At 47.2% G+C, this 27,215-nt stretch overlaps 1 protein-coding gene across 3 annotated transcripts in view; it reads right to left on the reverse strand.

Annotated features, from left to right (window-relative positions):
* The window catches only part of HK1 (hexokinase 1), a 131,109-nt gene that overhangs the window by 86,805 nt on the left and 17,089 nt on the right, over nucleotides 1-27,215 (reverse strand). For 2 of the 3 annotated variants that reach the window (XM_050805211.1, XM_050805210.1), the window contains 2 exons: nucleotides 27,075-27,174; nucleotides 20,475-20,522 (listed from right to left, as the gene is read on the reverse strand). In XM_050805211.1, the coding sequence (XP_050661168.1) occupies nucleotides 20,475-20,522; nucleotides 27,075-27,101 (75 nt within the window). In that variant the 5' untranslated portion in view covers nucleotides 27,102-27,174. Of the gene's footprint in view, nucleotides 1-1,637; nucleotides 1,884-20,474; nucleotides 20,523-27,074; nucleotides 27,175-27,215 lie in introns of those variants that run through there. The other variant, XM_050805212.1, reaches the window with a different exon arrangement.

Here is a 27,215-nt window from a genome sequence, read left to right on the forward strand (position 1 = left end):
CCAGCTGTATAGAGCCCCCTCTGCCTAAATAGGTCACTTTCCTGCAACCAAGTCTGCACCATATGGTGCCCTGAGATCCAACCCCCAACCTCTACCCTAGCTCTTGACTTCAGGAGTACCTAGCCCTTGACCAGACCTAGCAAAGGTACAGTCAAATCTAAGGGAAGGATGACTTAGGTTCAGGAATCCCAGGGGCCTGACAGCCACCATCACCCACAGAAAAGGGGGAGCTTAGATGTAGTCTTGAGGCCAGAGCTTCCTGTCCAGGTCACAGTCCCCACCCCCTGCCTTAGGGCCTATGCAGAGGGGCATCTCGAATCACCTCTGAAACTGTGTCTTCATCCATAAGATGAAGACTCTAATGCCCACCTCCCCTCCCCTTGATTGTGGTGTAATACTGTATGCAAAATACCTGCACATAATATACACTTAAGGAATGGTAGGTATTATAGAACTGACTGAGAAGTTAATGCGGTTAAAGCTTCAGGGGCTCTCACTTGATTCCTACCCTTCTAGGCCCTGGGAGGGCCTAGCAATGTGATATTTGTATATTTATATTTTAATTATTTTCCATAGAGAGCACCAATTTATTTAATCTTCAAGCCCGACAAAACCTGGATTTGCCCTGTATCATAATTACAAACCAGGAAGAGAGAGATTTTCTGGCACACATCAAACATTTGGAGCTACCTACATGACCATTAAGCAAAATGGAGTAAATGAGAACAAGATGGTTGTTCTCAACTGCCATTTCATTTGAATTCCACAGATCTGCCAAGCTCACAGGGCTGGAAACTCCTTGAGGATGGAGGACTGGGTTTTGTTAATTGCTTTGTCTTCCACGCAAGCCCAGGGCCTGGCACTTGGCAGGCTGAATAAGCCTAAAGCTTAATGCAAAATCAAAAACATGGCCCTTAACCCAGCCACCAGCCAGTGCCATCACCCATGCCCAACCCCTTGTTACAACTCCTATCTGAGCTGGAGCCGGGGAGAAGCTGATGCTTGGAAGAGCCAAGTTACCCTGAAATGTCCTGTTTGCAGGCAGAAAAGCTACCTCTGCTTTCTCTTTCCTGGCCTTTTGAGAGGGAAATTGCTTCTCAAGGTGACTCATTCCTCCCCACTCCGTGAACGCAACCAGGCCCCAAGGCCTGTCAGTATTTCCTGAGAAATGTCTCTAGGCCTGACCTACTGCCACCTCCCAACTCCCAGTCCATCTCCCTGTGCCAGAAATATTACAAGAGTCTTCTAGCTGTCCTCCTCGGCTCCTGACCTCATGCCATCCAAGTCATTCTGGGCACCAGGTCACATTAATCCTGCTAAAATGCAGCATAATCATGTCATGACCCTTCCCTAAATCCCTTCATGGCCCCCTCCTTCCTGAGAGAGCCAACTTAAACATCTCTGCCTGGTTTCCGAAGCCTTCTGTAATCAACTCCACTCTTTCCCACTTATCTCTTCCCCCACTCTGGCCACAACAAGGCAACTTACCCACCTCTGCCCTCACCAAGTCCACTCCATTTGTTCCCTGCTCATATTCCCTTCCTTGCCCTGCCTTCTCCACTCACCTCTGCCTGACCAAGCATCCCCTCTCATCTAAGGCCCAGCTTGCCCACCTTCCCTGGACCACAGCTACTCACCCCAATCTCCCAGGCCTCAGCACCTCGACAGGGCAAACTCAGGCTGTGCTCACAGTCCATCTGGATATACATCCAGACTCTTCTTTACAGGGCAGGAACCTGGGATGCCACAGGTGGGCCATCTTGCCCAGTGTCAGGTTGCGGTACAGTTTGGAGCCAGGACTCCAACCCAGTCCTGATGCCCAGCCAGTGCTCTGTCCATCCCACCCCCAACCCCTCATGCAACCTGGGCCTCAGATAAGTAACACTGAGTCATGACTGCCTAACTGATATGGGTGACTGTCTTCTAGGGGGCTGGTCCTATCTGCCCCAATCAGACAGCTTCCTGAGGCCAGGGCCCATGCTGCACTGCTGTGTTCCCTCTCTGTTGTTCCAGCGATGACTTCACTAATTTCCTTAATAATTTGCCTCTTTTTGCTGTTCCATAGCTCTTAAATCCCTGCTAAGGCTCCTTGACAGTTACGCCCTGGATCCTCAGGAAGACCCCAATCCACAGGGAGTCCTTAGTTCCCTCCCTCTCCAGATGGCCCTCCACTTCCCTTCAAGTCCCCTGAACTCTCTCTACTCATTTACTGTGGTACCTCCTACACAAGTTGGGGTTGGAGGGACCAGTGCCAGACTGCCACCCCAGGAAACGCACCTGCCTATAAGACAATAAAGGCTGCTTTCTAAGTTTGAATGGCTGTAGCAATTCCCATCTGACCCATGGCACTAGGAATGTTACTTCAGAAATGATCTCCAACAGATAACAGCTGTACCTCCCGCACCTGGGAGCACACGCTGAATAGCAGTGTTTGCATAACATCGACAGTTTGCAGAGCAATTTCTCATTTATTGCTTCGTTTCTCCTGATAACAGCCTGGTGAGGTTAGAAGGACAAATATCATTATCTGCACTTAATCAGTCAATGAGGATATGAAGGTTGTAGAGCTTGGGTGTTTTGGTTTTTTTCTTAAATTGAAATGAGGTCTTGCCATGTTGCCCAGGCTGGTCTCAAACTCCTGGACTCAAGCCATTCTCTTGCCTTGACCTCTGAAAGTGCTGAAATTGGCCAGGCGCAGTGGCTCACGCCTGTAATCCTAGCACTTTGGGAGACTGAGGTGGGCGGATCATGAGGTCAGGAGTTCGAGACCAGCCTGGCCAACATAGTGAAACCCCTCTACTAAATTCTCTACTAAAAATACAAAAATTGGCCGGGCGCGGTGGCTCAAGCCTGTAATCCCAGCACTTTGGGAGGCCGAGGCGGGCGGATCACGAGGTCAGGAGATCGAGACCATCCTGGCTAACACGGTGAAACCCCATCTCTACTAAAAATACAAAAAGAAATTAGCCGGGCGTGGTGGCGGGCGCCTGTAGTCCCAGGTACTCCGGAGGCTGAGGCAGGAGAATGGCGTGAACCCGGGAGGCGGAGCTTGCAGTGAGCCGAGATCGCGCCACTGCACTCCAGTCTGGGCGACAGAGCGAGACTCCGTCTCAAAAAAAAAAAAAAAAAAAAAAAAAAAGAATACTTGGCCAGGTGCATTAGCTCACACCTGTAATCCCAGCACTTCAGGAGGCCAAGGCTAGAGAATCACCTGAGCCCAGGAGTTTGAGACCAGCCTGGGCAACAAAGTGACCCCCAGGTCTGTAAAAAAAAAAAAAAAAATACAAAAATTAGCTGGGCGAGAGCCTGTAATCCCAGCTACTCGGGAGGCTTAGGCAAGATAGTCGCTTGAACCCAGGAGGTGGAGGTTGTGGTAAGCCAAGATTGTGCCACTGCACTCCAACCTGGACAACAGAGCGAGACTCTGTCTCAGAAAAAAAAGAAAAGAAAGAAAGAAAGTGCTGGGATTATAGGCGTGAGCCATTGCGCTCAGCCTTGTAGAGTTTGTTAAGGTCTCAAAGAGAGCAAAAAAATAAAAATTAAGACCAGTACCTAAACCGTTAGACCATCTTGGAACCCTGACACTATGGGACTATTATGCACAGCCTGTCCTAAAGAGATGCCCCGGAAGAGATCCCAACCTAGCATTTCTATTAGTTGGATCAGTGGTTTCCAGTCTGACTGCACCAAAGCCACCTAGGGAGCTTCTACAAATGCTGATGTCCAAGCCCCACCCAGAGACTGAACTGATGTGAACTGCAGTCCAAGTTTCACTTTCTAAAAGCTCCCTAGGTGAAACTCAGGTGCTGCCAGGAATGAGGACCACTGATTTAGACCTTAACTTTCCACGGGGACATCTGGAAGAAATGTCTAAAATGAATTGACCCATAATCCTTTTAGCAGCTTCTCTTGGATGCTGAAGGCGGTTGCTCCAGGTTTTAGTGGCTCTGCAGATCCTAAGTTCAGTGGGGTGAAGGTTACTGTGACTCCATCAGCATTGCAGACAGTTCTACTTCCTGCGAGAGAAGGCTGCTGCAGAAACACTGGCCACCCAGCCCCTGGAGAGGCTGGAGTTGTAAAATCACATTCTCAGTCTATCTCCTTTTCTCTTTCATTTGCCCAAAGTCCTGACCTCCAACATTATAACAGGGTCAGTAAATCAGCAACCGCCAAGCTAAAACTATGGCCTATAATAACATCTTATTTGGCCCACTTGATGTTTTATAAATTTGTGACTGCCCTTTACAAAAAATTAAGAAATCTCACTTTAAAATCTAGATTTCAGGCCGGTGCCTCACACCTGTAATCCCAGCACTTTGGGAGGCTGAGGTGGACAGATCACCTGAGGTCGGGAGTTCAAGACCAGCCTGACCAACATGGAGAAACCCCATCTCTACTAAAAATATAAAATTAGCCGGGCATGGTGGCGCATGCCTGTAATCCCAGCTACTCAGCATGGTGGTGCGCGCCTGTAATCCCAGCTACTTGGGAGGCTGAGGCAGGAGAATCGCTTGAACCTGGGAGGTTGCAGTGAGCTGAGATTGTGCCATTGGCCTCCAGCCTGGACAACAAGAGCGAAATTCCGTCTCAAAAAAAAAAAAAAAAAAAGTTACAAAATAAATAAAATAAAATCTAGATTTCAGGCACCTAAAGGTGATGTCACACAGGACCCACTTGATCCTGTGGCAACATGATCATCATGGCACTAGCTCCTTATCTCAGCCAGCTCCTTCCCGGCATACACTGGAGCTGAGCAGCCACTGCCCTCTTTAGACAGGGTAGGGGAGCACCAGCCAGCCCAGGCCCCACCCAGCCCACTGCTTGACACTGCTGACTGGCCACTGTAAGGCATTGACATTTTTGGCTCCTAATAATTGGAATTTACCAGCAAAAAGCCTCCCCTTATTAGGGCCAGGATTAGGATGAGGCAAGAGCCATGCCTAGGATGCAAGACTTAAATCTTATACCTGAATTTTGCTCCAACAGTGCCTCTCTTGCTCCATCCAAGCCCTAGTCCTCTCAGGTATCATAAAGGCCCCTGCCAGGTTCCTCCTTACTCAACCCTGACCTTTTCATCTCCAGTCAGAGAGGCCCTGACCCTTCAGGGACACATTTCCCACCTTCTGTGCCAAGGAGGTGAAGGAAACCAACATAATTCACTCCAAAATATGGCTCCTTTCTGTAATGAGTATTTTGAGTGAAAGACCCTTAAAGATCAACCGACACTGGAAGAGACTGCCCCACCTCCAAAGGGGAAAGACCAAAAGACCAGAAGGATGCCCCAGGGGAACAATTTTTTCCCTTCCCCTTCCCGTTATCTGATTCTCTATTGCAGAAAAGAAGACTGAAGAATGTCACCACCCCTAGAGGGATAAGATGCCTGTTAGATGCCTGTCTGGCTGATTCAGTTTCCAAAAAGAGCCATTTACAAGTTAATCTCAATTCTCTGATCCCTTCTTTCTCCAGAAAAATCTTGTAGAATTACAGAATTACCATATTCCCCATCTCCTTACCAGCTTCAAAAAGAAAAAAAAAAAGGCCATATGGCCAGGCATGGTGGCTCACGCCTGTAATCCCAGCACTTTGGGAGGCCGAGGTGGGTGGATCACTTGAAGTCAGGAGTTCCAGACCAGGCTGGCCAACATGGTGAAACTCCATCTCTCTACTAAAAATACAAACATTAGCTGGGTGGTGGCGCAAGCCTGTAATCCCAGCTACTCAGGAGGCTGAGACAGGAGAATCACTTGAACCTGGGCTGCAGAGGTTTCAGTGAGCCAAGCTCATGCCACTGCCCTCCAGCCTGGGCAACAGAGTGAGCCTCTGTCTCAAAAATAAAAGGCTATATAAGCTACTGTACCCCATTGAAGGGTTAGGGTAATCACTGTGTTTTCTTCTATGCATATTAGAAAATGTGTATGCCTTTTCTCTTAATCTGTCTTTTGTTGACTTTTCAGCAAATTCAGAGAGGGGGAAGGGGAAGTTTTCCTTTCACCCTACAGAGGCTTCTACTCTCCTTTGAAGGTAAAAGTTCCTCAGAAGCGCCAAGGAAATCTGAGTCCCACCCTGTCCCTTTCTAGACATCCCATCCTCATTGAATTGCCTCTGACCCTGACAAGAGTCATAGGCAAAAAGAACTGTAGGCTGGGCTGAGCGTGGTGGCTCATGCCTGTAATCCCAGCACTTTGGGAGGCCGAGGCAGGTGGATCACGAGGTCAGGAGTTAAAGACCAGCCTGGCCAATATGGTGAAACCTCATCTCTACTAACAAAAATTAGCTGGGCGTGGTGGCTTGCGCCTGTAGTCCCAGCTACTCGGGAGGCTGAGACAGGAGAATTGCTTGAACCCGGGAGGTGGAGGTTGCAGTAAGCTGAGATTGCGCTACTACACTCCAGCCTGGGCAACAGAGCAAGACTCTATCTCAAAAAAAAAAAAAAAAAAAGAATTGTAGCCTGGAGGAGGAATGGTTAACCAGAACGTTGAGGCCTTCCCAGGCTTCAGACTAGCTCCTTATCTCAGCCAGCTCTCCAAATGGTTTCCCCGAAGGCAACCGTTATCTTTTGGACCACAGCAATCTCAAATCACCTTACAGTTACCCTGAGTTTCCTGGGATAGTTCTCCCAGCACTCACACACAACCACCTTCACAGGGCCAGGAAAAGGTCCTCGATCCTCTCCTTAGAGTTAGCATTGTAAACCACAAATAAAATTCTAACCCATCCTCCTCCTTATCATCTGAATCAACCTCTCCTCTCAGCCAGGGCATTCCGAAGTTAACCTGAAAAACTAGCTCAGGCCGTGATGGAATGGGGGAGTCAGACATGCTTCATTATACCTTCCTCCCTTTTGGAATTCAGTCCCATCTGACCAACATTAACATCAACACAGACATTCAGACTGATAGACTAGAACAGACTCTCTAAGTCTAATAAGAAACATTTACAATCTTTTCTCTGAAGCTTGCTATCTGGAGGCTTCATCTGTATAAAACCTGGGTCTCCACAACCCCTTATCACTTTTTGTTTTGAGACAGAGTCTTACTCTCTCGCCCAGGCTGGAGGGCAGTGGCACGATCTCAGCTCACTGCAACCTCTGCCTCCCAGGTTCAAGTGATTCTCCTGCCTCAGCCCCCCAAGTAGCTGGGATTACAGGCGTCTGCCACCATGCCCAGCTAATTTTTGTATTTTTAGTAGAGACAGGGTTTCTCCATGTTGGCCAGGCTGGTCTTGAACTCCTGACCTCAGGTGATCTGCCCGCTGCGGCCTCCCAAAGTGCTGGCGTTACAGACGTGAGCCACCATGCCCAACCAACCAATGTACCTCTTACATGTATTGATTGATGTTTTATTGTCTCTCTAAAATGTACAAAGTTGTAGCTTGACCGCTTGGGGCACATGTTCTCAGGATCTCCTGAGGGTTATGTCATGGGCCACTGGCTGCTCATATTTGGCTCAGAATAATCTCTTCAAATATTTTACAGACTGACTCTTTATCAACAGCACCAAGATATACTGGAAAATGCTCACACAGAGTCCATGTCGACATCGAGCCAGGGTTCCTAGGCTCTGAGATGACATGGGTCAGCAAATTAAATATATAAACAAAAATTAGGTTCTGAGTTTTTACGTTGCTTAGAAAGGATTTTTTTTTTTTTTTTTTTGAGACAAAGTCTGTCCCTGTCACCCAGGTTGGAGTTCAGTGGCACGATCTCGGCTCACTGCAACCTCCACCTGATGGGATGAAGTGATTCTCATGCCTCAGCCTCCCAAGCAGCTGGGATTAGAGGCGTCCATCACCACACCCAGCTAATTTTCATGTTTTTAGTAGAGAGGGAGTTTCGCCATGTTGGCCAGGCTGTTCTCGAACTCCTGACCTCAAATGATCTGCCTGCCTTCGCCTCCCAAAGTGCTGGGATTACAGGCGTGAGCCACCATGCCTGGCCAGTTTTGTTTTTTTTTTTTTTTTTTCTTGAGATGGAGTCTCGCTCTGTGACCCAGGCTGGAGTTCAGTGGTGCAATCTCAGCTCACTGCAACCTCCACCTCCTGGGTTCAAGCAATTCTCCTGCCTCAGCCTCCCAAGTAGGTGGGACTACAGGTGTGTACCACCACTCCTGGCTAATTTTTTGTATTTTTAATAGAGACAGGGTCTCACCATGTTAGCCAAGATGGTCTTGATCTCCTGACCTCATGATCCACCCACCTTGGCCTCCCAAAGTGTTGGGATTACAGGCGTGAGCCACCATGCCCAGCCTTTTTTTTTTTTTTTTTTTTTAAAGAGACAGAGTCGGCTGGGCGCGGTGACTCATTCCTGTAATCCCTGCATTTTGGGAGGCCGAGGCAGGCAGATCACGAAGTCAGGAGATCGAGACCATCCTGGCTAACACAGTGAGACACCGTCTCTACTAAAATTACAAAAAATTAGCTGGGCGTGGTGGCAGGCGCCTATAGTCCCAGCCACTCGGGAGGCTGAGGCAGAAGAATGATATGAACTTGGGAGGCGGAGCTTGCAGTGAGCTGAGATCGCACCACTGTGTTCCAGCCTGGGCGACAGAGTGACACTCCGTCTCAAAAAAAGAAAAAAAAAAAAAAGAGGCAGAGTCTTGCTGTCACATAGGCTAGAGTGCAGTGGTATGATCATAGCTCACTGCAATCTCAAACTCCTGGGCTCAAGCAATCCTCCTGACTTGGCCTTCCAAAGTACTAAAATTAGCAGTCATGAGCCACCATGCTAGACCAGGACGTTTTTTAGGTGTATGATTTTCATCTCCCGTAATCATAATTTCCTAAAGTAGGGTCCCCAACTGGTCTGTGGCCTGTTAGGAACTGGGCTGCACAGCAGGAGGTGAGCAGCAGGTGAGCAAACATTACCGCCTCAGCTGTCTCCTGTCAGATCAGCAGCGCCATTAGATTCTTGTAGGAGTACAAACCCTATTGTGAAATGCACATGCAAAGGATCTAGATTGTGCCCTTTTTATGAGAATCTAGTGCCTAATGATCTGAGGTGGAACAGTTTCACCCCAAAATCATTCCCCAGCACACATGGGTCTGTGGAAAAATTGTCTTCCATGAAACCAGTGCCTAGTGCCATAAAGATTGGGGACCGCTTTCCTAAAAGAAAAGATATCTTAAAACAGAGAAATAAAAATAATGGTTGCTTTGTAAGCTAAATACATTTGGCTTTATAATATTAGCTAGCACTTAGGTAGAACTTACTATACGCAATTGTTCTAAATTATTTACTTATTTGTTGACTGATTGACCCTTAAAACAACCCAATGAGGTGGATACTAGTAATATCCCCATTTTATAGATGAGGAAACTCAATCACGGGGTGATGAAGTGACTTTCCCAAGGTCATACAGCAACTGAATGGAAAAGCTGGAATCCAAGCCAAGGCAGTGTGTCTCCAGCCCACCTTGTCATTCCGACAAAATGCAATATTTATTTTACCATATTGTCCCTATTTCTCTTATTTCACTCAGGTCCAGTGAAGGGGTCCAAGAACCTGCACCAAGGAAACTGAGTCATGGCTTGGTTAGATTCCTAAAGCATGGCAAGTGGTTAGATTCCTAAAGCATGGCAAGTGGGCCTGGGCTCTGCAGAGTCCCTCTATAAGGGGAATTCTCAAACCAAACAGAGAGGCAGATCTGCAAGGCCAGAGGGGCTATTAGTGGGTTATGGAAGAAGTTGCCCTCCCCCAGGGGGAGAGGTGGAGACTTCTGGCTTGGGTTGATTCCACTGAGCAGGCTAAGTTATGTCTCCTCTCTCGCTGTTTTCTGTAGGTCTGTCTCGCGGTGCCCTTCCCAAAGAATCACTCTTGTCAAGGGCTTCAGCCACATCTCCCTCCCAAGCTCGTGATTATATTTCCAGCTGCCTATGAGAATCAAGTCTTATATGTCCCACGGGCACCTAAAACTCAGTATCTTCCAATGTAATCATGTTCTCCTTAAACTTACTCTTCTCAGTTCCCCTCCTTGTCATTTATTCGCTCAACACATATTTGTGAAACACCTAATCTGCTCTGCACTTTCCTAGTCACTGGAAATGTGGTGAACAAGACAAAAATCCAACAAACTCCCTATGCCAAAGGGAAGGGTTTAGCTTGGGAACGGAGTCACCCAAAACACCTCCCATTTTGGCCCTACATAGGCAGCTGCAAAGGTAGGCCACATACCTTCCCAGGGAGCTTCCCTCACAATTTGCTCACAAGGAAATTCCTTTACCCTAAAAAAGAATTCTGTTGAATTTCACCCAAACAATGTCACCCAAACATTGACAGCTTATCATTACAGGTACAGGACAAGGACTGGACTAGAAGTCATCCCTTCCCTCACCTGAGACAAATGCATATTTGACTGCTTCCTTTATTCTATGCTTACTTTACTTATGTAAAAATGCACATTCACTGAGTATGAATGCATAGCTGACTGTTCCTCCACCCTCCTCATTTCACATGTAAACTGTGGGTTCAGGGAACACTAAGCTAATCAAAGTCTCAAAGGAATGCAACCCCTTGCCTCTTTTATCTACCCTTCCCTTTTTACCCTTTCCTCTTTCCCGCACTGTTCACCCTTTCCTCTTTAAATATTGAAGTCATCAAACCATCTTCGGAAAAAGTGTGGGTCATAGATCCTACTGCGGCTTATGTCTTTTTTTTCTGGACATATTATCATCCTTGGCAAAACTAACTCTAAATTGATTGAGACTCGCCTCAGTCATTTTCTTTTTCTTTTTTCTTTTCTTTTTCTTTTTTTTTTTTTTTTTTTTTTTTTTGAGACAGAGTCTCACTCTGTCATCTAGGCTGAAGTGCAGTGGCATCATCTCGGCTCACTGCAACCTCTGCCTCCCGAGTTCAAACGATTCTCCTCCCTCAACCTCCCGAGGGGCTGGGATTACAGTGTGTGCCACCACACCTGGCTAGTTTTTTGTATTTTTAATAGAGACAAGGTTTCACCATGTTGGCCAGGCTGGTCTCAAACTCCTGACTTAAGGTGATCCGCCCGCCTCAGCCTTCCAAAGTGTGGGGATTACAGGCGTGAGCCACCGCACCCAGGCTTCTTTTTCTTTTTTTTCAACTTGTCCCTCAGTTTTCTTCTTTGGTTTTACACAGCCCACATTCTGATTGGGAGAGACAGATGGTAAACATGGCTAATTAAATATACATTAGGCCAGGCACTAGGAGAAAAAGCAGGCGCAGCTGACACAGCTATATCCCACAATATCCATTTCCCCTTTGTCCTAATAAACTAACCCATGCTCCAATTTTTAGGTGATTCGGGCCCCCCAGAATAAAGATTCCATTTCCAGCCTCCCCTACAGTCAGATGCAGGCATGTGACCAAGCTCTGGTCGAGATGAAAGTGAGAGTGTCTCAGTAGCTTCTGGGAGCCTCCCTTAAGAGACAGGGCTATTCTGTGGCTTTCCTGCTTCTTTGCCATTCCTCCTTCCTGCTGACTGGAGGACAGGCAGAGTGGCTGGATGGCTGGAGATCCCGCAATCATCTTGGATTATGAGATAACCTTGGGACACACAGGGAGGACGCCATGTGAAGGGACACACACACAGAGAAGATGACCACACGAAGATGCAGGCAGGGATGGGAGTGATGCTGCCACAAGCCAAGGAACGCTTGGAGCCACTGGAAGCTGGAAGAGGCAAGGGAGGGTGTTTTTTGTTTTTTTTTTGTTTTTTTTTTTTTTAGATGGAGTCTCGCTCTGTTGCCCAGGCTGGAGTGCAGTGGCACGATCTTGGCTCACTGCAAGCTCTGCCTCCCAGGTTCACGCCATTCTCCTGCCTCAGCCTCCCGAGTAGCTGGGACTATAGGCGCCTGCCACACGCTCGGCTAATGTTTTCTATTTTTTAGTAGAGACAAGGTTTCACCATGTTAGCAGAATGGTCTCTATCTCCTGACCTCATGATCCGCCCGCCTTGGCCTCCCAAACTGCTGGGATTACAGGCGTGAGCCACCGTGTCCAGCAAGAGAGGGTCTTCTCTAAGATTCAGAGGGAGCATGAGCCTGCCAACACCTTGACTTTGGACTTCTAGCCTCCAGGCCTCTTAGAAGAAAGATGTGAATCCTACAGCTACAAGGAACCCAACGCCGCAAACAACCACATGAGCAGGAAAACGTGACCCAAGGCAGGACACCTAGCTCAGCTTGTCCCAGCTCCTGACCCACAAACATGAAACCCCCATTGCAAAATATTACTGAGACAGTGAAAGATCTAACCCAACTGACTCCATCTTGCTTTTACCCTCCAAGCTGTCCTTGTTCATTCCTGGGCATAGGCTGAACTAACTTTGGGAGGAACTTAGTTTATAGTTTAAAACAAAGATGAGGCTGAGTGCCGTGACTCACACCTGTAATCCTAGCACTTTGGGAGGCCAAGGCGGGCAGATCACTTGAGGTCAGGAGTTCGAGACCAACTTGGCCAACATAGTGAAACCTCGTTTCTACTAAAAATACAAAAATTAGCTGGGCATGGTGGCGGGCACCTGTAATCCCAGCTACTTGGGAGGCCGAAGCAGGAGAATTGCTTGAATCCCAGAGGCAGAGGTTGCAGTGAGCCAAGATCGGGCCACTGCTCTCCATTCTGGGCAATACAGCAAGACTCTGTCCCGAAAATAAATAAATAAATAATAAAAATAAAACAAAGATGATAACAGTCCTTTTCCAAAACAAACCCTCTTCTTATCTGGAGACCAGACTGCCTTTGAAGGACTAACAAATTAGCCAAAAGATTAGAAATTATGGTTTAGGAGTCATGCAGCTGGAGGCTACAAGATTCTGACCCTCCCAAATTGCTCTTGGGGAGTACATCACTATTGTAAAGCCTAAGATAGTGCTTGAGATATTTTGCAGACCCTGCACTTGATGGATCAGCTGGCACCCCCCAGATTGATAAACTGGATCATCTGATCTTGTGGCCCCCAGCCAGAAACTGACTCAGTGCAAGACATCTTCAACTCCCTATGATTTCATCTCTGACCCAACCAATCAGCACTCCTGACTCGCTAGCTGCTTCCGACCCACCAAATTATCCTTAAAACTCCCATCCCCAAATGCTCGAGGAGACTGATTTGAGTAATAGTAAAACCCCGGTCTCCCGCAAAGGTGACGCTGAGTGAATTACTCCTTCTTTATTGCAATTCCCCTGTTGATAAATCTGCTCTGTCTAGGCAGTGGGCAAGCTGAACCTGTTGGGTGGTTACAAGTTTGGGAGCTTGTCCTTATGACTACCTGCCATAAGGGTAATCCTGGTTCAGTAACCTCCCTCTGGTGACAGATCCAGAGGCCAGTCCAAGCGGCGGCCTACTTCTCTTGGACTGGAGGTTGACTCTGCTACTGTCTCTACAGGCCGGGCACTGCTGACCCACGGTGCATGGATTTAATTGCAATAGAGAAATAGTCCTGGGGAAACTGATTTGAGTAATAATAAAACTCTGGTCTCCCACACAGCCAGCTCTGCATGAGTTACTCTTTCTCTATTGCAATTCTCTGTCTTGATAAATCAGCTCTGTCTAGGCAGTGGGCAAAGTGCACCGGCTGGGTGGTCATAGAAATTATAGATAATACATGTGTGTTATTCTAATAATAAAAAAAAAGAGATAAATTTGGGAATGATGCCCATACAAAACAAAGCAACAAAATAGAATAGAACCAGCATCCTTGTCACCAAGCTGCCCCATATCAGCACACCCCCCCACAATTACCTCCATATTTCTAAAATTTGAGAGAAAAACAAAATTCCAATGTATTTATCCAAATGCTGTTTTGGAGTTTTCTGTTACTGCCAGCCAAATCTAATCCTAACTGATACAGAGGTTGAACAAATAAAGGGTAGGGATTTCATTTTAGACAGGATGGACAGGGAAGGCCCTCTGAAGATGTGGCATTTGAGCAGAAACAAGAATAAGATGAGGGACACTATGCCAGCATCTAGGAAAAGAGTGTTCCAGGTAGAACTATCCCCTCATCACCTCTGCTGAAAATCTGTCATCATCCTTGACCTCCTTCCACTCCCATGGGCTCCACATCTAACCTGTTACCAAACCCTAAGAATTCTACCTGTAAAAGTATCTCAGAACAAACAAACAAAGCAAACAAATCAAACCTACAAACCGTTTTTTTTTTTTTGTTTTTTTTTTTTTTTTTTTGAGACAGGGTCCCATCATTTTGCCCAGGCTGGAGTGGATCAGTTACAGCTCACTGCAGCCTTGACCTTCCAGGGCCCAAGTGATCCTCCCACCTCAGCCTCCCAAGTATCTGGGACCACAGATGCATGCCACCACTCTCAGCAAATTTTAAAATTACTTTTTGTAGAGACAGAGTCTTAACACCATCTGTTGAAAAGGCTTTTCTTTCCCCATTGAATTGTTTTCACATCTTTGTCAAAAATTATTATACCATAAATGTAAGGGTTTATTTCGGAACTCTCAATATCAGTCCGTGCAGCTATATAATTATCCTAATGCTAGTATCACACTGTCTTGATTACTGTAGCTTTATAAGTTTTGTTGTTGTTGTTGTTGTTGTTTTGTTTTGTTTTGAGATGGAGTTTTGCTCTCGTTGCCCAGGCTGGAGTGCAGTGGTGTGATCTCAGCTCACTGCAACCTCTGCCTCCCAGGTTCAAGTGATTCTCCTGCCTCAGTCCCCCAAGTAACTGGGATTACAGGCACCCACCACCACGCCTGGCTAATTTTTTGTATTTTTAGTAGAGATGGGATTTCACCATGTTGACAAGGCTGGTCACGAACTCCTGACCTCAGGTGATCACCTGCCTCGGCCTCCCAAAGTGCTAGGATTACAAGTGTGAGCCACCACGCCCAGCCTGCTTTATAAGTTTTGAAATCAGGAAATGTGAGTTCTCTTTCCTCTTATTCAATTGCCTGGCTACAATTGATTTTTGTGTATTAATCTTGTATCCTACAACCTTGCTGAACTTGTTCATTAGTTCTAATAGGTTTTTATGGGTATTCTAGGATTTTCTACCTACAAAATCACATAGGGCTGTTTTTGCCATCTTTCCACGCCACCACAGTGGTACATGTGAATGTCCTGGCTGATGCTCTCAAGAGCATCAACAATGCCCAAAAGAGAGACAAACACCAGGTTCTTAGGCCATGCTCCAAAGTCATCGTCTGGTTTCTCACTGTGATGATGAAGCATGATTTTATGGGCGAATTTGAAATCATTGATGATCACAGAGCTGGGAAAATCGTTGTGAACCTCACAGGCAGTCTAAACAAGTATGGCATGATCAGCCCCAGATTTGATGTGCAACTCAAAGATCTAGAGAAATGGCAGAATAATCTGCTTCCATCGGCCAGTTTGGTTTCATTGTACTGACAATTTCAGCTGGCATCATAAACCGTGAAGAAGCAAGACAAAAACACACAGCAAGGAAAATCCTGGGATTTTTTTTCTAGAGATGTTATACATATTTACAAATAAAATGCCTCATAAAATAATTACATAGGAATAACCTTTTGATATATGAAGCAACATAAAAATATTAAAACCAAGCACAAGAGAGTACATATGTATGATTATATTTACATGAGGTTCAAGAACAGAAAAGCTCTGGTGATAGAAGTCAGAATAGTGATACTCTCAGGACAGGAAATGGGAAGTATTGACTGGAAAAGAGCATGAAGGGATTTTGGGGGTGATGGAAATGCTCTATATCTTGAACTGGGCAATGGTTACATAGGTGTATACATGTGTTAAAACTTCTTAAACAACCAGGCATGGTGGCTCACATCTGTAATCCAAGCACTTTGGGAGGCTGAGGCAGGTGGATTGCTAGAGCTCAGGAGTCCAAGACCAGCCTGGACAACATGGCAAGACTCTGTCTCTACTAAAAAAAATTTAAAAATAGGCCGGGTGCAGTGGCTGAGGCCTGTAATCCCAGCACTTTGGGAGGTCAAGGCAGGCGAATCACGAGGTCAGGAGTTTGAGACCAGTCTAGCCAACATGGTAAAACCCCATCGCTACCAAAAATACAAAAAATTACTGGGCATAGTGGCAGGCACCTGTAATCCCAGCTACTCGGGAGGGTGAGGCAGGAGAATTGCTTGAATCCGGGAGCTGGAGGTTGCAGTGAGCCGCCACTGTACTCCAGCCCAGGCAACAGAATGAGACTTCACCTCAAAAACACACAAACAAAGCCAGGCGTGGTGGCTCACACCTGTCATCCCAGCAGTTTGGGAGGCTGAGACCAGGGGATCACAAGGTCAGGAGTTCGAGACCAGCCTGACCAACATGGTGAAACCCCGTCTCTACTAAAAATACAAAAATTAGCCAGGCCTGGTGGTGTGCGCCTGTAATCCCAGCTATTCTGGAGGCTGAGTCAGGAGAATCACTTGAACCCGGGAGGCAGAGGTTGCAGGAGCTGAGATCGTGCCATTGCACTCCAGCCTGGACAACAGAGTGAGACTCCGTCTCAAAAAAAACCAAAAAAACAAAAAAAAAAACACAAACAAAATGGGCAGGCTGGCACATGGCTGTAGTCCCAGCTACTTGGGAGACTGAGGTGGGAGGGTCACTTGAGCCTACAGGATGGAGGCTGCAGTGAGCCAAGATCGCACCACTGCACTCCAGTCTGGGTGACAGAGCAAGATCCTGTCTCAACAACAACACACTTATTAAGCTGACAGAATTTGTGTGTTTGACTGGTAGTAAATTATACTTTCATTAAAAAATAAAATAAAAACATAGGTCGGGCATGGTGGTACACGCCTGTAATCCCAGGTACTCGGGAGGCTGAGGCAGGAGAATCACTTGAACGCAGGAGGTGGAGGTTGCAGTGAGCCGAGATCACGTCACTGCACTCCAGCCTGGGCAACAGGGTGAGACTCTGTTTCCAAAATATAATAATACACAAATAAATAAAGAGATATAAAGATGAACTATTTTAAAATGTGGTGGCCTAGTAGTGTCATTAGCTAGTTCTCTCAAGGCACTCTGTACACATAGTGATTAGCTCATCATTAACAATATCATATGTAAAACTAGAATTTAAATAGCCTTGCTAATTTTTAATGTTTTGACTGATCTAGTCAAATCAGTCAAAGATCTAGTAAGATCTTTGTCTTCTTTCAACCCCATGATGTAGCTGAATAGTCTGTACCAGGGGTAGGAAAATTATCAGCGGTCTTATTTTCTCATTGTTCATTTGTGTTAGCTTCAACCCAGTTTCTTTTACTTTTTTTTTCTTTTTAAGAGATAGGGTCTCACTCTGTCACCCACGCTGGAGTGCAGGGACGCAATCATAGCTCATTGCAGCCTCAAACTCTTGGGCTCAAGCAATTCTCCTGCCTCAGCGTCTCAGGTAGCTGGGATTGCAGGCACACATCAGCATGCTCAACTAAATTTTTAAATTTTTTTTTTTTTAATGAGACGGAGTCTCGCTCTGTTGCCCAGGCTGGAACACAGTGGCACAATCTCGACTCACTGCAAGCTCCGCCTCCCGGGTTCATGCCATTCTCCTGCCTCAGCCTCCCGAGTAACTGGGACTACAGGTGCCCGTACCACGCCCGGCTAATTTTTTGGTATTTTTTAGTAGAGATGGGGTTTCACCGTGTTAGCCAGGATGGTTTCGATCTCCTGACCTCGTGATCCAACCTTCTCGGCCTCCCAAAGTGCTGGATTACAGACATGAGCCATCGCACCCGGCCTAAAATTTTATTGGAGGTGAGGTCTTGCTATGTTGCCGAGGATGTCTCAAGCCCCTAGCCTCAAGTGATCCTCTCTACTCGGTCTTCTAAAGCACTGGTATTACAGGTGTGAGTCACCACACCTGTCTCAACCCACATTTTTTATGCAGAAGTCTTTTAAAACCACTTGCCTATTTTGTGAGGATCAGTCTAATTAAAGCCAAATAACATGATACATTAAGACTACTTCAACCAAGCAATTCTTTTTTTTTTTTCCTTGAGATGGAGTTTCTCTCTTCTTGCCCAGGCTGGAGTGCAATGGCGTGATCTCAGCTCACTGTAAACTCCGCGTCCTGGGTTCAAGCATTTCTCCTGCCTCAGCCTCCTGAGTAACTGGGTTTACAGGTGCCCGCCACCACACCTGGGTAATTTTTGTATTTTTAGTAGAGACGGGGTTTCACTGTGTTGGCCAGGCTGGTCTGGAACTCCTGACCACAGGTGATCCACCCACCTCGGCCTCCCAAAGTGCTGGGATTACAGGCGTGAGCCACCGTGCCTGACCCAACCAAGAAATTCCTTTTTTTTTTTTTTTTTTTGAGACAGAGTCTCACTCTGTGGCCCAAGCTGGAGTGCAGTGGCACGATCTCAGCTCACTGCAACCTCCACCTCCCAGGTTCAAGTGATTCTCGTGCCTCAGCCTCCCAAGTAGTTGGGATTACAGGTGCACACCACCACGTCTGGCTAATTTTTTGTATTTTTAGTAGAGATGGGGCTTTACCGTGTTGTCCAGGCTTATCTCAAACACCCAACCTCAGGTGATACGCCCACCCTGGCCTCCCAAAGTGCTGGAATTACAGGATTGAGCCTCCACACCCGGCCTCAACCAAGCAATTCTAAAGCTGCCATGCTTGAGAATATGCTAAAGATGGTCCAGGAAATAAAGGAGGGGGCCACTATCAACCCTTCCTCATTGTGAGAGGCCTGGGTACCTGCAAGGCCACCAACATTGATTTGTCTTTAAAAAGTTGGTAACAATGGAATTGTAATCCAGTTGACCCTCAAACACCAAGGGTTTGCACTGCACGAGTTTGCTTCCACCTGGATCTTCTTCCACCTCTGCCACCCCTGAGACAGCAAGACCAACCCCTCCTCTACCTACCTCCTCCTCAGCCTGCTCAAAGTGAAGACTACAAGGATGAAGACCTTCATGGTGATCCACTCCCACTTAATGAATTGTAAATCTATTTCTCTTCCTTATGATTTTCTTAATAACATTTTCTTTTCTCTAGCTTACTTTATTGTAAGAATACAGAATATAGTATATAAAATGTACACAATATTTATTCATTGACTTTATGTTATCGATAAGGCTTTTGGTCAACAGTAGTTTTGGTAGTTTAGTTTTGGGGGAGTCAAAAGTTATATACGGATTTTCTACTGCATGGTGTGGGGGCGGTCAGTGTTCATAACCCCTTCATTGCTTCAGGGTCAACTGTACTTTCTTCCCACTGGGAAGCAGATCATCTTTCACAGCACACACCCTGGAGGTCTCACTACACTTATGCCCCCTACCCTCTCTCTGGTTTCCTGGGTGCCCAAGGCTTCCTCCAGCTCAAGCTCCTTGGTATTGCCAGACAGAAAACAATGTAATCACATGACTCCTCAGCCTAGAGGATCCTTCAGACCGCATTGTCAGAGTTTCTCAACTGCACAACCAATCCCAGACCCATCCAACCTTCTCAGTCTCCCCAACTTTTTCCCGTTCTTTGCAGGCTCTGTTTTGGCACGTGCTGCTCTCTCTGCTTGCAATGCCCTTCCTCGCCTGGCACGTGCTTTCCTCTTCTTCAGGACTCTCTGCAAATGTCATCACTCTATCCAGCCTTTGTTATCTGGACTGAAGACGGGGTTGACCACTCCCTCACCTGGCTCTTAAAGCACGTGTCACCTATGTTGTAACTTTCTCTTTGTAAAAAATATTGAGCTTCACTTCTCAGTCGTTAAGTCTTTTGAGGCTGCAGACCGAGTCTTATTTATTTGCAAAAGTACAAGAATATAGCTACATTCAATCAGTGGAATGAGGAGCAGGGCAGAGCTCCGGGGCTCCAGGTGAATCCATACCCAGCTTTGGGCCTCACCTGGGACTAGGTAATGGCCCCAGACACAGGGGAAATTGAGAGTTTCTGTGCTTTGCTCCCAAATTGATTCATAAATTCTATACCTCACCGCCTTCGCATGAAGCAACCCATCTCAGATCCACTCTGTTGCCACTTTAAAGAGACAGTAAGGTGTGCGCTTGGGGAATGGGAGGGAAGAGGGTAGGTCATCACAAACAGCACAGGAAACTCTCTGATTTGGGGCTAAATGGAATATGTTGATAGGAAAGATCTGAAACTTGTCCATATTGAAGTGCAGAGCAGATGCGTGCCAAGTTTCTGGCATGCCTGACTGTAAAATGGAAAAGACAGGAGGGGAGAGACCGTTCCATTTCCCTTCCCAGGGTATCTCACAGTCAGGACGCCTCGCATCCCCAAGGCAGGAGGGCCTTGTGTTTGGCTCTGACAATTAGCATTCTGCTTCCAAGAAAGGGCTAAGATGGGGGCTAAGAAGTTAGTAGGCCCCCTTGGAAAGCACCTTCCCTGTTCAGGTGGGCTGAGTCCAGCAGGGAGCAAGTTGGAGGTCAATACTGCTCCACACCCTGGAGAAGCCACTGCACTGCTGCATGGCTGGCTTAAAATCATTATCAGAATTCCCAAAGGGGATTGTCATGCACTATTTTTTACAGAAAATGTTACAGAAGGAAATGAAAAAAAATAGCTTTCTTACCTCACTTTCATCAAGTGGATGAGATTTTAGTTTTTTAGCTGCTGTAGCCTTAGAGAAAGACAGGACAAGTAAAGTGTTACAAATGCATTTTAGCAACTTGCATTCACAACATATTGATGCTTATAACTAATCAATCACACTCAGAAAGCAAAAGTAATTACAAGTAACCTTGGAATGTCTAAGCAAATTCTATCATGATTACCAAGTCTCTGGATGAAATGCAGCAGAGCTCAGTCATGGGCAATTCACGAATTTATTCACACAAACACTAGGTTCTTACAAATGTACCAGGCACTGTGTTGGGAGCTGGAGATTCCAAGATGAAAAACAACCGTGGTTCAGCCCTCAAGGAGCCCACAATCCACTAAGAAAGATAGATGTGCCAGTCAGTAATGGAAGCGCAGCAGCACCAGAGCTGCCGCAGAGGTCTGGAGAGGAGCTGTGGGAGCACAGGCATCTAATCCCTGTTGAACCACTGGCCCCGCTGTGTCTCCTTCACTGCAGGATGCAATGCTTCCCTGATGAGCAAGGAGGTGACATGGCCATCAAGCAGTGACCAGCTCTTGGCAGGGTCTGCGAGAGATGAGTTAGCATTCTGCCCTCCCCTCACTATTTTTTTTTTTTGAGACAAGGTCTCTCTCTCTCTCTCTCTCTCTGTCCCGCTCCCTCTCTCTCTCTCTGTTACCCAGGCTTGGAATGCAGTGGCGTGATTATGGCTCACTGTAGCCTCGACCTCCTGGGCTCAAGTGATCCTCCCACCTCACCCTTCCAAGTAGCTGGGACTACAGGTGTGCAACACCACACCTGGCTTATCTATCTATTTATTTATTTATTGAGATGGAGTCTCGCTGTGTCGCCCAGGCTGGAGTGCAGTGGCACGATCTCTGCTCACTGCAACCTCCGCCTCCTGGGTTCAAGCAATTCTCCTGCCTCAGCCTTCCGAGTAGTTGGGATTACAGGCACCTGCCACCACACCCAGCTAATGTTTATTTTTAAATTTAGTTTTAGTAGAGACGGGATTTCTCTATGTTGGCCCAGATGGTCTTGAACTCCTGACCTTGAGTGATCTGCCTGCCTCAGCTTCCCAAGTGCTGAGATTACAAGCGTGAGGCACCGTGCCTGGCCAAATTTTTTTATTTTTTGTACAGATGGAGTCTCTCTATATTGACCAGGCTGGTCTCAAACTCCTGAGCTCAAGTAATCCACCGCCTCAGCTTCCCAAAGTGCTGGGATCACAGGCGTGAGCCACTGCACCTGGCAGATTCTGCTTTTTTATAACTTCCCTTGCCTCACAAATTTTGGAAGCTGCTGCCACTCAAGAGAAAAGCTCATATGAATTTTTTCATGATGATAGCTGAATGGATAGGGAGGGTATAGTAAATTGTTTGCAAAAAACCAGCCACACTAATTCTCCTCCCTGTACCCATGCTTTTACATAGTCTCCACCCACAGTGACTCCGGGATTGGCCATGTGACTTGCTTGGGCTCGTAGGACAATAGCAATGCCATGCAAACAGACACTCAAAATATGCTTGTGCTTTGGGGTTTGACCTCTCATGCTGCTCTTGGAACCCTTGCAACCACCACTATGTGAATGAGCCCCAGTTAGTCTGCTGAACATGTTGGCACATGGCCCAGTTACCACCCTTGCCTATAGCCAGTCAACTTTCAGATGTGGAAGAGAAGCCGCAGATCTCAAGCTGCCTGCGGACCTCTGAGGGAGCCAGGCTGACAGTAAATGGGACAGAGAAGAGCCGTTCCAGCTGAGCTCAGTCCAAATTACCAACTCACAGGATTGGGGGTAAATAAGAGATTATTGTTTTAAGCCACTAAGTATTAAGGTGATTTATTACACCACACACACAGCAAAAGCCAACTGATACAGAAAAAGATTTCAAGGTTGGAGGCAGAAATGACAATGCATACATATCTTGGAGATACCGTCCTTCCTCCTCCAGTATCTCCAAAAATCATGTGCAAGCTGGCCTGTTTAGGTGCTTGACTTTCTGGTTGCTGGAATACTTCATGGAAAAGGAAACTTAGACCTATTGGAGGTGAACTGAGGCTGGAACCTCAGGCACAGATGAGTACCAGCCCACCTGCCTAACATGCCCAGGGCAGCTGACTGAGGCTGGGGACTGAGCTGTCCTGTGTCCCTGGGCACAGAAGAAGGCTACCCAAGGAGCACAGAGTTGATAGACGTCCCCACATACAGAAGATGCCAGATAGGCAGCAGGGGGATGAATAAAAATGCTTGGTAATGGGCTCAAGTCACACCTCCAGAAATGAGTATTTGGAGTATAGCCAGCATGCCTGCTCTGGAGCCAGTGGAGGTCAAATCAGTCTTGTCCAGTGAAAGGGGAGATGAATCAGACGGATTAGAGCCTGGCCCCACCTTTCCACCTACCACTAGCAGGGGATGGGGTGGGTCCTGGTCCCAGTCAATCCCGGGGCTGCTAGAGACAAACTTTCTGGGGAGCCTCAAGTCAGAACAGATGTAGCCCAAACTCAAGTGTATTGGTGATGACTAGGGACTTCAAAGAACTCTGCTCTTAACTTGGAGATCTCAGAGGATTCTGATTGTCAGTCTCCACTCACCCCTGCAGGTATCTCTGCAGCATCGGGGGTTGGGGGAAAACTGGGGGAAAAATATGAATACAAAAACTGAGGCCCTCCTCAGCCCTTTATCTGTAATAACAACCTGTAAAGTGCCTCCTATCTTAGTGCCCAGAACCAGAAAGCACAGTATAAATATTAGTTCTTCTTCTTCCTCCCCACTATTAGTGGGTGAGAAGGGATGGAACCCAGAGTGACAGAGCACAAGGGGCAACCCCACTCTCTAAGGAAGGAGACTGAAGTTCCTGGAAGCTTGTATAGCAGCCCACGGACAGGCAGGTAGTCCCTGAAAGAATGAGGGGTAACCCATGAATGTGTCTTCCCTGGAGGGCAGGGATGATCTTTTCAGCACTTCTTGTCCTACCTCACATAATCAAGGTCCTAGGCTGGGTGCAGTGGCTCATACCTGTAATCCCAGCACTTTGGGAGGCTGAGGCAGGAGGATCACTTGAGGCCAGGGGTTTAAGAACAGCCTGGGCAACATAGCAAGACCCTGTCTCTACAAAAAAAATTAAAAATTAGCTGAGTGTGGGGGCACACGCCTCTAGTCCCAGCTACTTGGGAGGCTGAGGCAAGAGGATCAGTTGAGCTCAAGAGTTCAAGGCTGCAGTGAGCCATGACTGTGCCACTGAACTCCAACCTGAGTGACAGGGCAAGATCCCATCTATACAAAATAAAATTTTAAAAAATTATGGTCCTAGGAAAACTAGGGAAGCAAAAAATAGCATCCCATAGACAATCTGAGCTTACAGAACAATCCAGGCAAATTTTCCACATGCCCAAAGCCAAAACTGTCTAGGCCTTATACTGGCAGCCCCATGATAGCCAACTCCCTGCTGAAATGGCTCTGATGAAGCCTTGCAGATACTTCCAAGCCTACGTGAGAATTAGTAGTAAGGCAACAGTGAAAAATACTATCTGGGGCTTGGAATTGTCAGGAAACCTATGAGAAAGAAACCAAATGGACCATGCAATGTTTGGCCCTTCCTTAGATTAACTGGAAATTTCAATATCCCAAGCACAAGTTTCTAAGCTTGGAACAACTCCAAATGTATCTATCCTTAGGAAATTAGGGTTGGAGTCACACACCTCACCTTCAGCCTTGAGCTTGATGGTGGGTAGAAAGAGCACAGTCCTGGAGTGAGAGAGACCTGAGTTTATGTCCTGGATCTGCCAGGACCAACTGTACAAGCTTGGGAAAGGAATTTAACCTCTCTAAGCCTGTTTCCCCATCTGTGAAATGGGAATGACACCTTCTTCACTGGGCCTTTGGGAGTAGTGGGCACAGAGGACTTGCTTGGTAAATAAAGCAGCTACAATAAAGATCATGGATTGACAGAGGCTCCAGGCAATAAGAACTACAACTTGCTGGGCTAATTGATGGGACCAAATCAATGTCCAGCTGTTGGATTTCCTTCTGTGTCTGAGATCCCAGAGCCTGTGCTCCTGTCCCTGAACCTCCACGCACCACAGAGGACCTGAGTGTCTGTCATCAGATTGACACTGAACTCTGGGTGCTGGAGTCCAAACCTGCTGACTGCCACATGGCGCCTGTGACACTGGCTGCTTTGTGCCACCTCTCCAAGGCTGGCCTGGCCTGCTCTAAATTCCTGGTGGCATTCTGCCTGGGATTGGCAAAGCCAGGCAAGGGCACAGGAAGGGGGCCATGAGAGGTGGCAATGGCATCCCAAACACACTTCCAGGTTTAGAAGGGTTCCTTCTTTCCCAAAGCAGGCAAAACTTTTCTCTCTCTGGTTGGGGGTGAAGGAAGAGAAAAGGAAGAGGCCTAAGAGGCCCAACGGCTAAGAGGAATTTTGGATTTCTATATTTAGTGGCCTCCACTCCCCACTGACAACCACGCAGGAGCCTTGGATTCCACGAAGGAGAATGAGGCCGGGAGCTTCCAGTTGGGCATTAGGAACAGGACAGAATTCAATCCTCTCAAAAGCCTGAGAGGGACTGGGCGGGCCCAGAGGTTCACGCCTGTAATCACAGCACTTTGGGAGGCTGAGGCGGGTGGATCACCTGAGGTCAGGAGTTCGAGACCAGCCTGGCCAACTTGGTGAAACCCCATCTCTACTAAAAATACAAAAAATTAGCCGAGCGTCCTGGCTTGTAATCCCAGCTACTGGGGAGGCTGAGGCAGGAAAATTGCTTGAACCTGGGAGGCAGAGGTTGCAGTGAGCCAAGATTGCGCCACTGCAGTCCAGCCTGGGCAACAAGAGTGAAACTCTGTTTCAACAACAACAACATACAACAACAACAACAAACAAACAAGCAAACAACCCTGGGAGGCAGGAAGGATGCACCTGAGCTGGACTTTGCAAACCCCTTCTCAAAGATGCTGAAGAGGGCATTGTAAGCTACTCTTGTAGGACTGAGGGAAAGATGACCACCCCAGGCATGCCCAAGCCCCTCACCTCTTGCTCGAGGTGGAAGCAACTCCTTGAGCTTGTATTGTCCACTTTCAGACACTAGTCAGGAATTAATTTGCCACCCAAGGGCTGACCAGGGGAAGTCTTCATAAAGCAAACAGGCCAGGCCACTGCAGTGATTTAAATGGGGCTCTGAGAGTGTTCTGGGCTCAGGGCACTCGGTTAGTATGAGCACTGTGTTTGTCATTGCGATCAACCCCACTGTGTCTCCATTTCCCAAATTGTTCTGTTGGTGGGGGGCGGGGTGGAACAGCTGTAGTCCTTGCTCCAGAGGGACCCATCTGCAGCATAGATTAATTTAAAATGAGCCAGCTACTCAGAAGAACATAATTTGTCCTATAAACATTTTCCAGGGTTTATTTCAATATCCAGGGGAAGAATCAAAGCTCTTTAAGATGTAAGAATGGGCTTCTGGGCTGGGCACGGTGGCTCACACTGTAATCCCAGCACTTTGGGAGGATGACGTGGGAGGATCACTTGAAGCCAGTTCAACACCAGCCTGGAAAGCATAGTAAGACCTTGTCTCTCTTAAAATGAAAAAAAAAAAAAATTGGCCGGGTACAGTAGCTCACGCCTATAATCCCAGCACTTTGGGAGGCTGAGATGGGCGGATATTATGAAGCCAGGGGTTCGAGACCAGCCTGGGCAACATGACGAAACCCCATCTCTATAAAAAATTACAAAATTAGCTGGGCATGGTGGTGCATGCCTGTAATTTCAGCTACTAGGGAGGCTGAGGCACAAGAATCCGGGAGGCAGAGGTTACAGTGAGCTGAGATCATACTATTGCACTCCAGCCTGGGCAACAGAGTGAGTATCTGTCTCAAAAAAAAAAAAAAAAAAAAAAAAAAACTGCTGGGCAGAAGCCCATTTTTACATGGAAGCATAAAATTCAGCCAGAGAAGGCGAAAAAGCCAAACTCCTATTTCCAGCACACATTGATGACTTCACAGCATAACTGTCTAAAAAGCTATTAACCAGGGGGATACAGAGCGATCCTCTGGGCTTCCCTTGGTCAGAACACAAGTGGCCCCTGCTGCTCATGAACCTGCAGCAAGACTTAGAGGCTGGGTTTGGGGGGCTCCTGCCTTGCCTCATGATGCTTTCCTGCTGTACTCTTGGTCAGAGTTTTCCCTCCTCTAAGATGGACCCCAACACACCCCTCTCCTGGGGACAGCAGGTTGAGCAGGCTATGGTACATGTGACCCCTTTGAGAAGCTAAAGAAACACCAGAGCGGCCTGTAATCCCAGCACTTTGGGAGGCCAAGGCAGGCGGATCACCTGAGGTCATGAGTTTGAGACCAGCCTAACCAACATGGAGAAACCCCATCTCTACTAAACATACAAAATTAGCCAGGCATGGTGGCCCATGCCTGTAATCCCAGCTACTTGGGAGGCTGAAGCAGGAGAATCGCTTGAACCCGGGAGGCAGAGACTGTGGTGAGCTGAGATCACGCCACTGCACTCCAGCCTGGGCGACGGAACAAAAATGTCTCAAAAAAAAGAAAAAAAGAAAGGAAGGAAGGAAGAAAGAAAGACCAGAGCTTACCGATTCTCGCTGGCAGATCTGCCCCATTGTGGGGAGGGCACTTGCTGACCTCAGGTCCTTTCTTCTGCTTTTCTACTCTCAACAGCTGGGTCTCGAACGCCTGGAGAAAGGCCAAGTTCAAAGAAGGCAGGGTCAGGGGAT

The sequence above is a fragment of the Macaca thibetana genome, chromosome 9, assembly GCF_024542745.1.
Source record: "Macaca thibetana thibetana isolate TM-01 chromosome 9, ASM2454274v1, whole genome shotgun sequence".
Lineage (NCBI taxonomy): Eukaryota > Metazoa > Chordata > Mammalia > Primates > Cercopithecidae > Macaca > Macaca thibetana.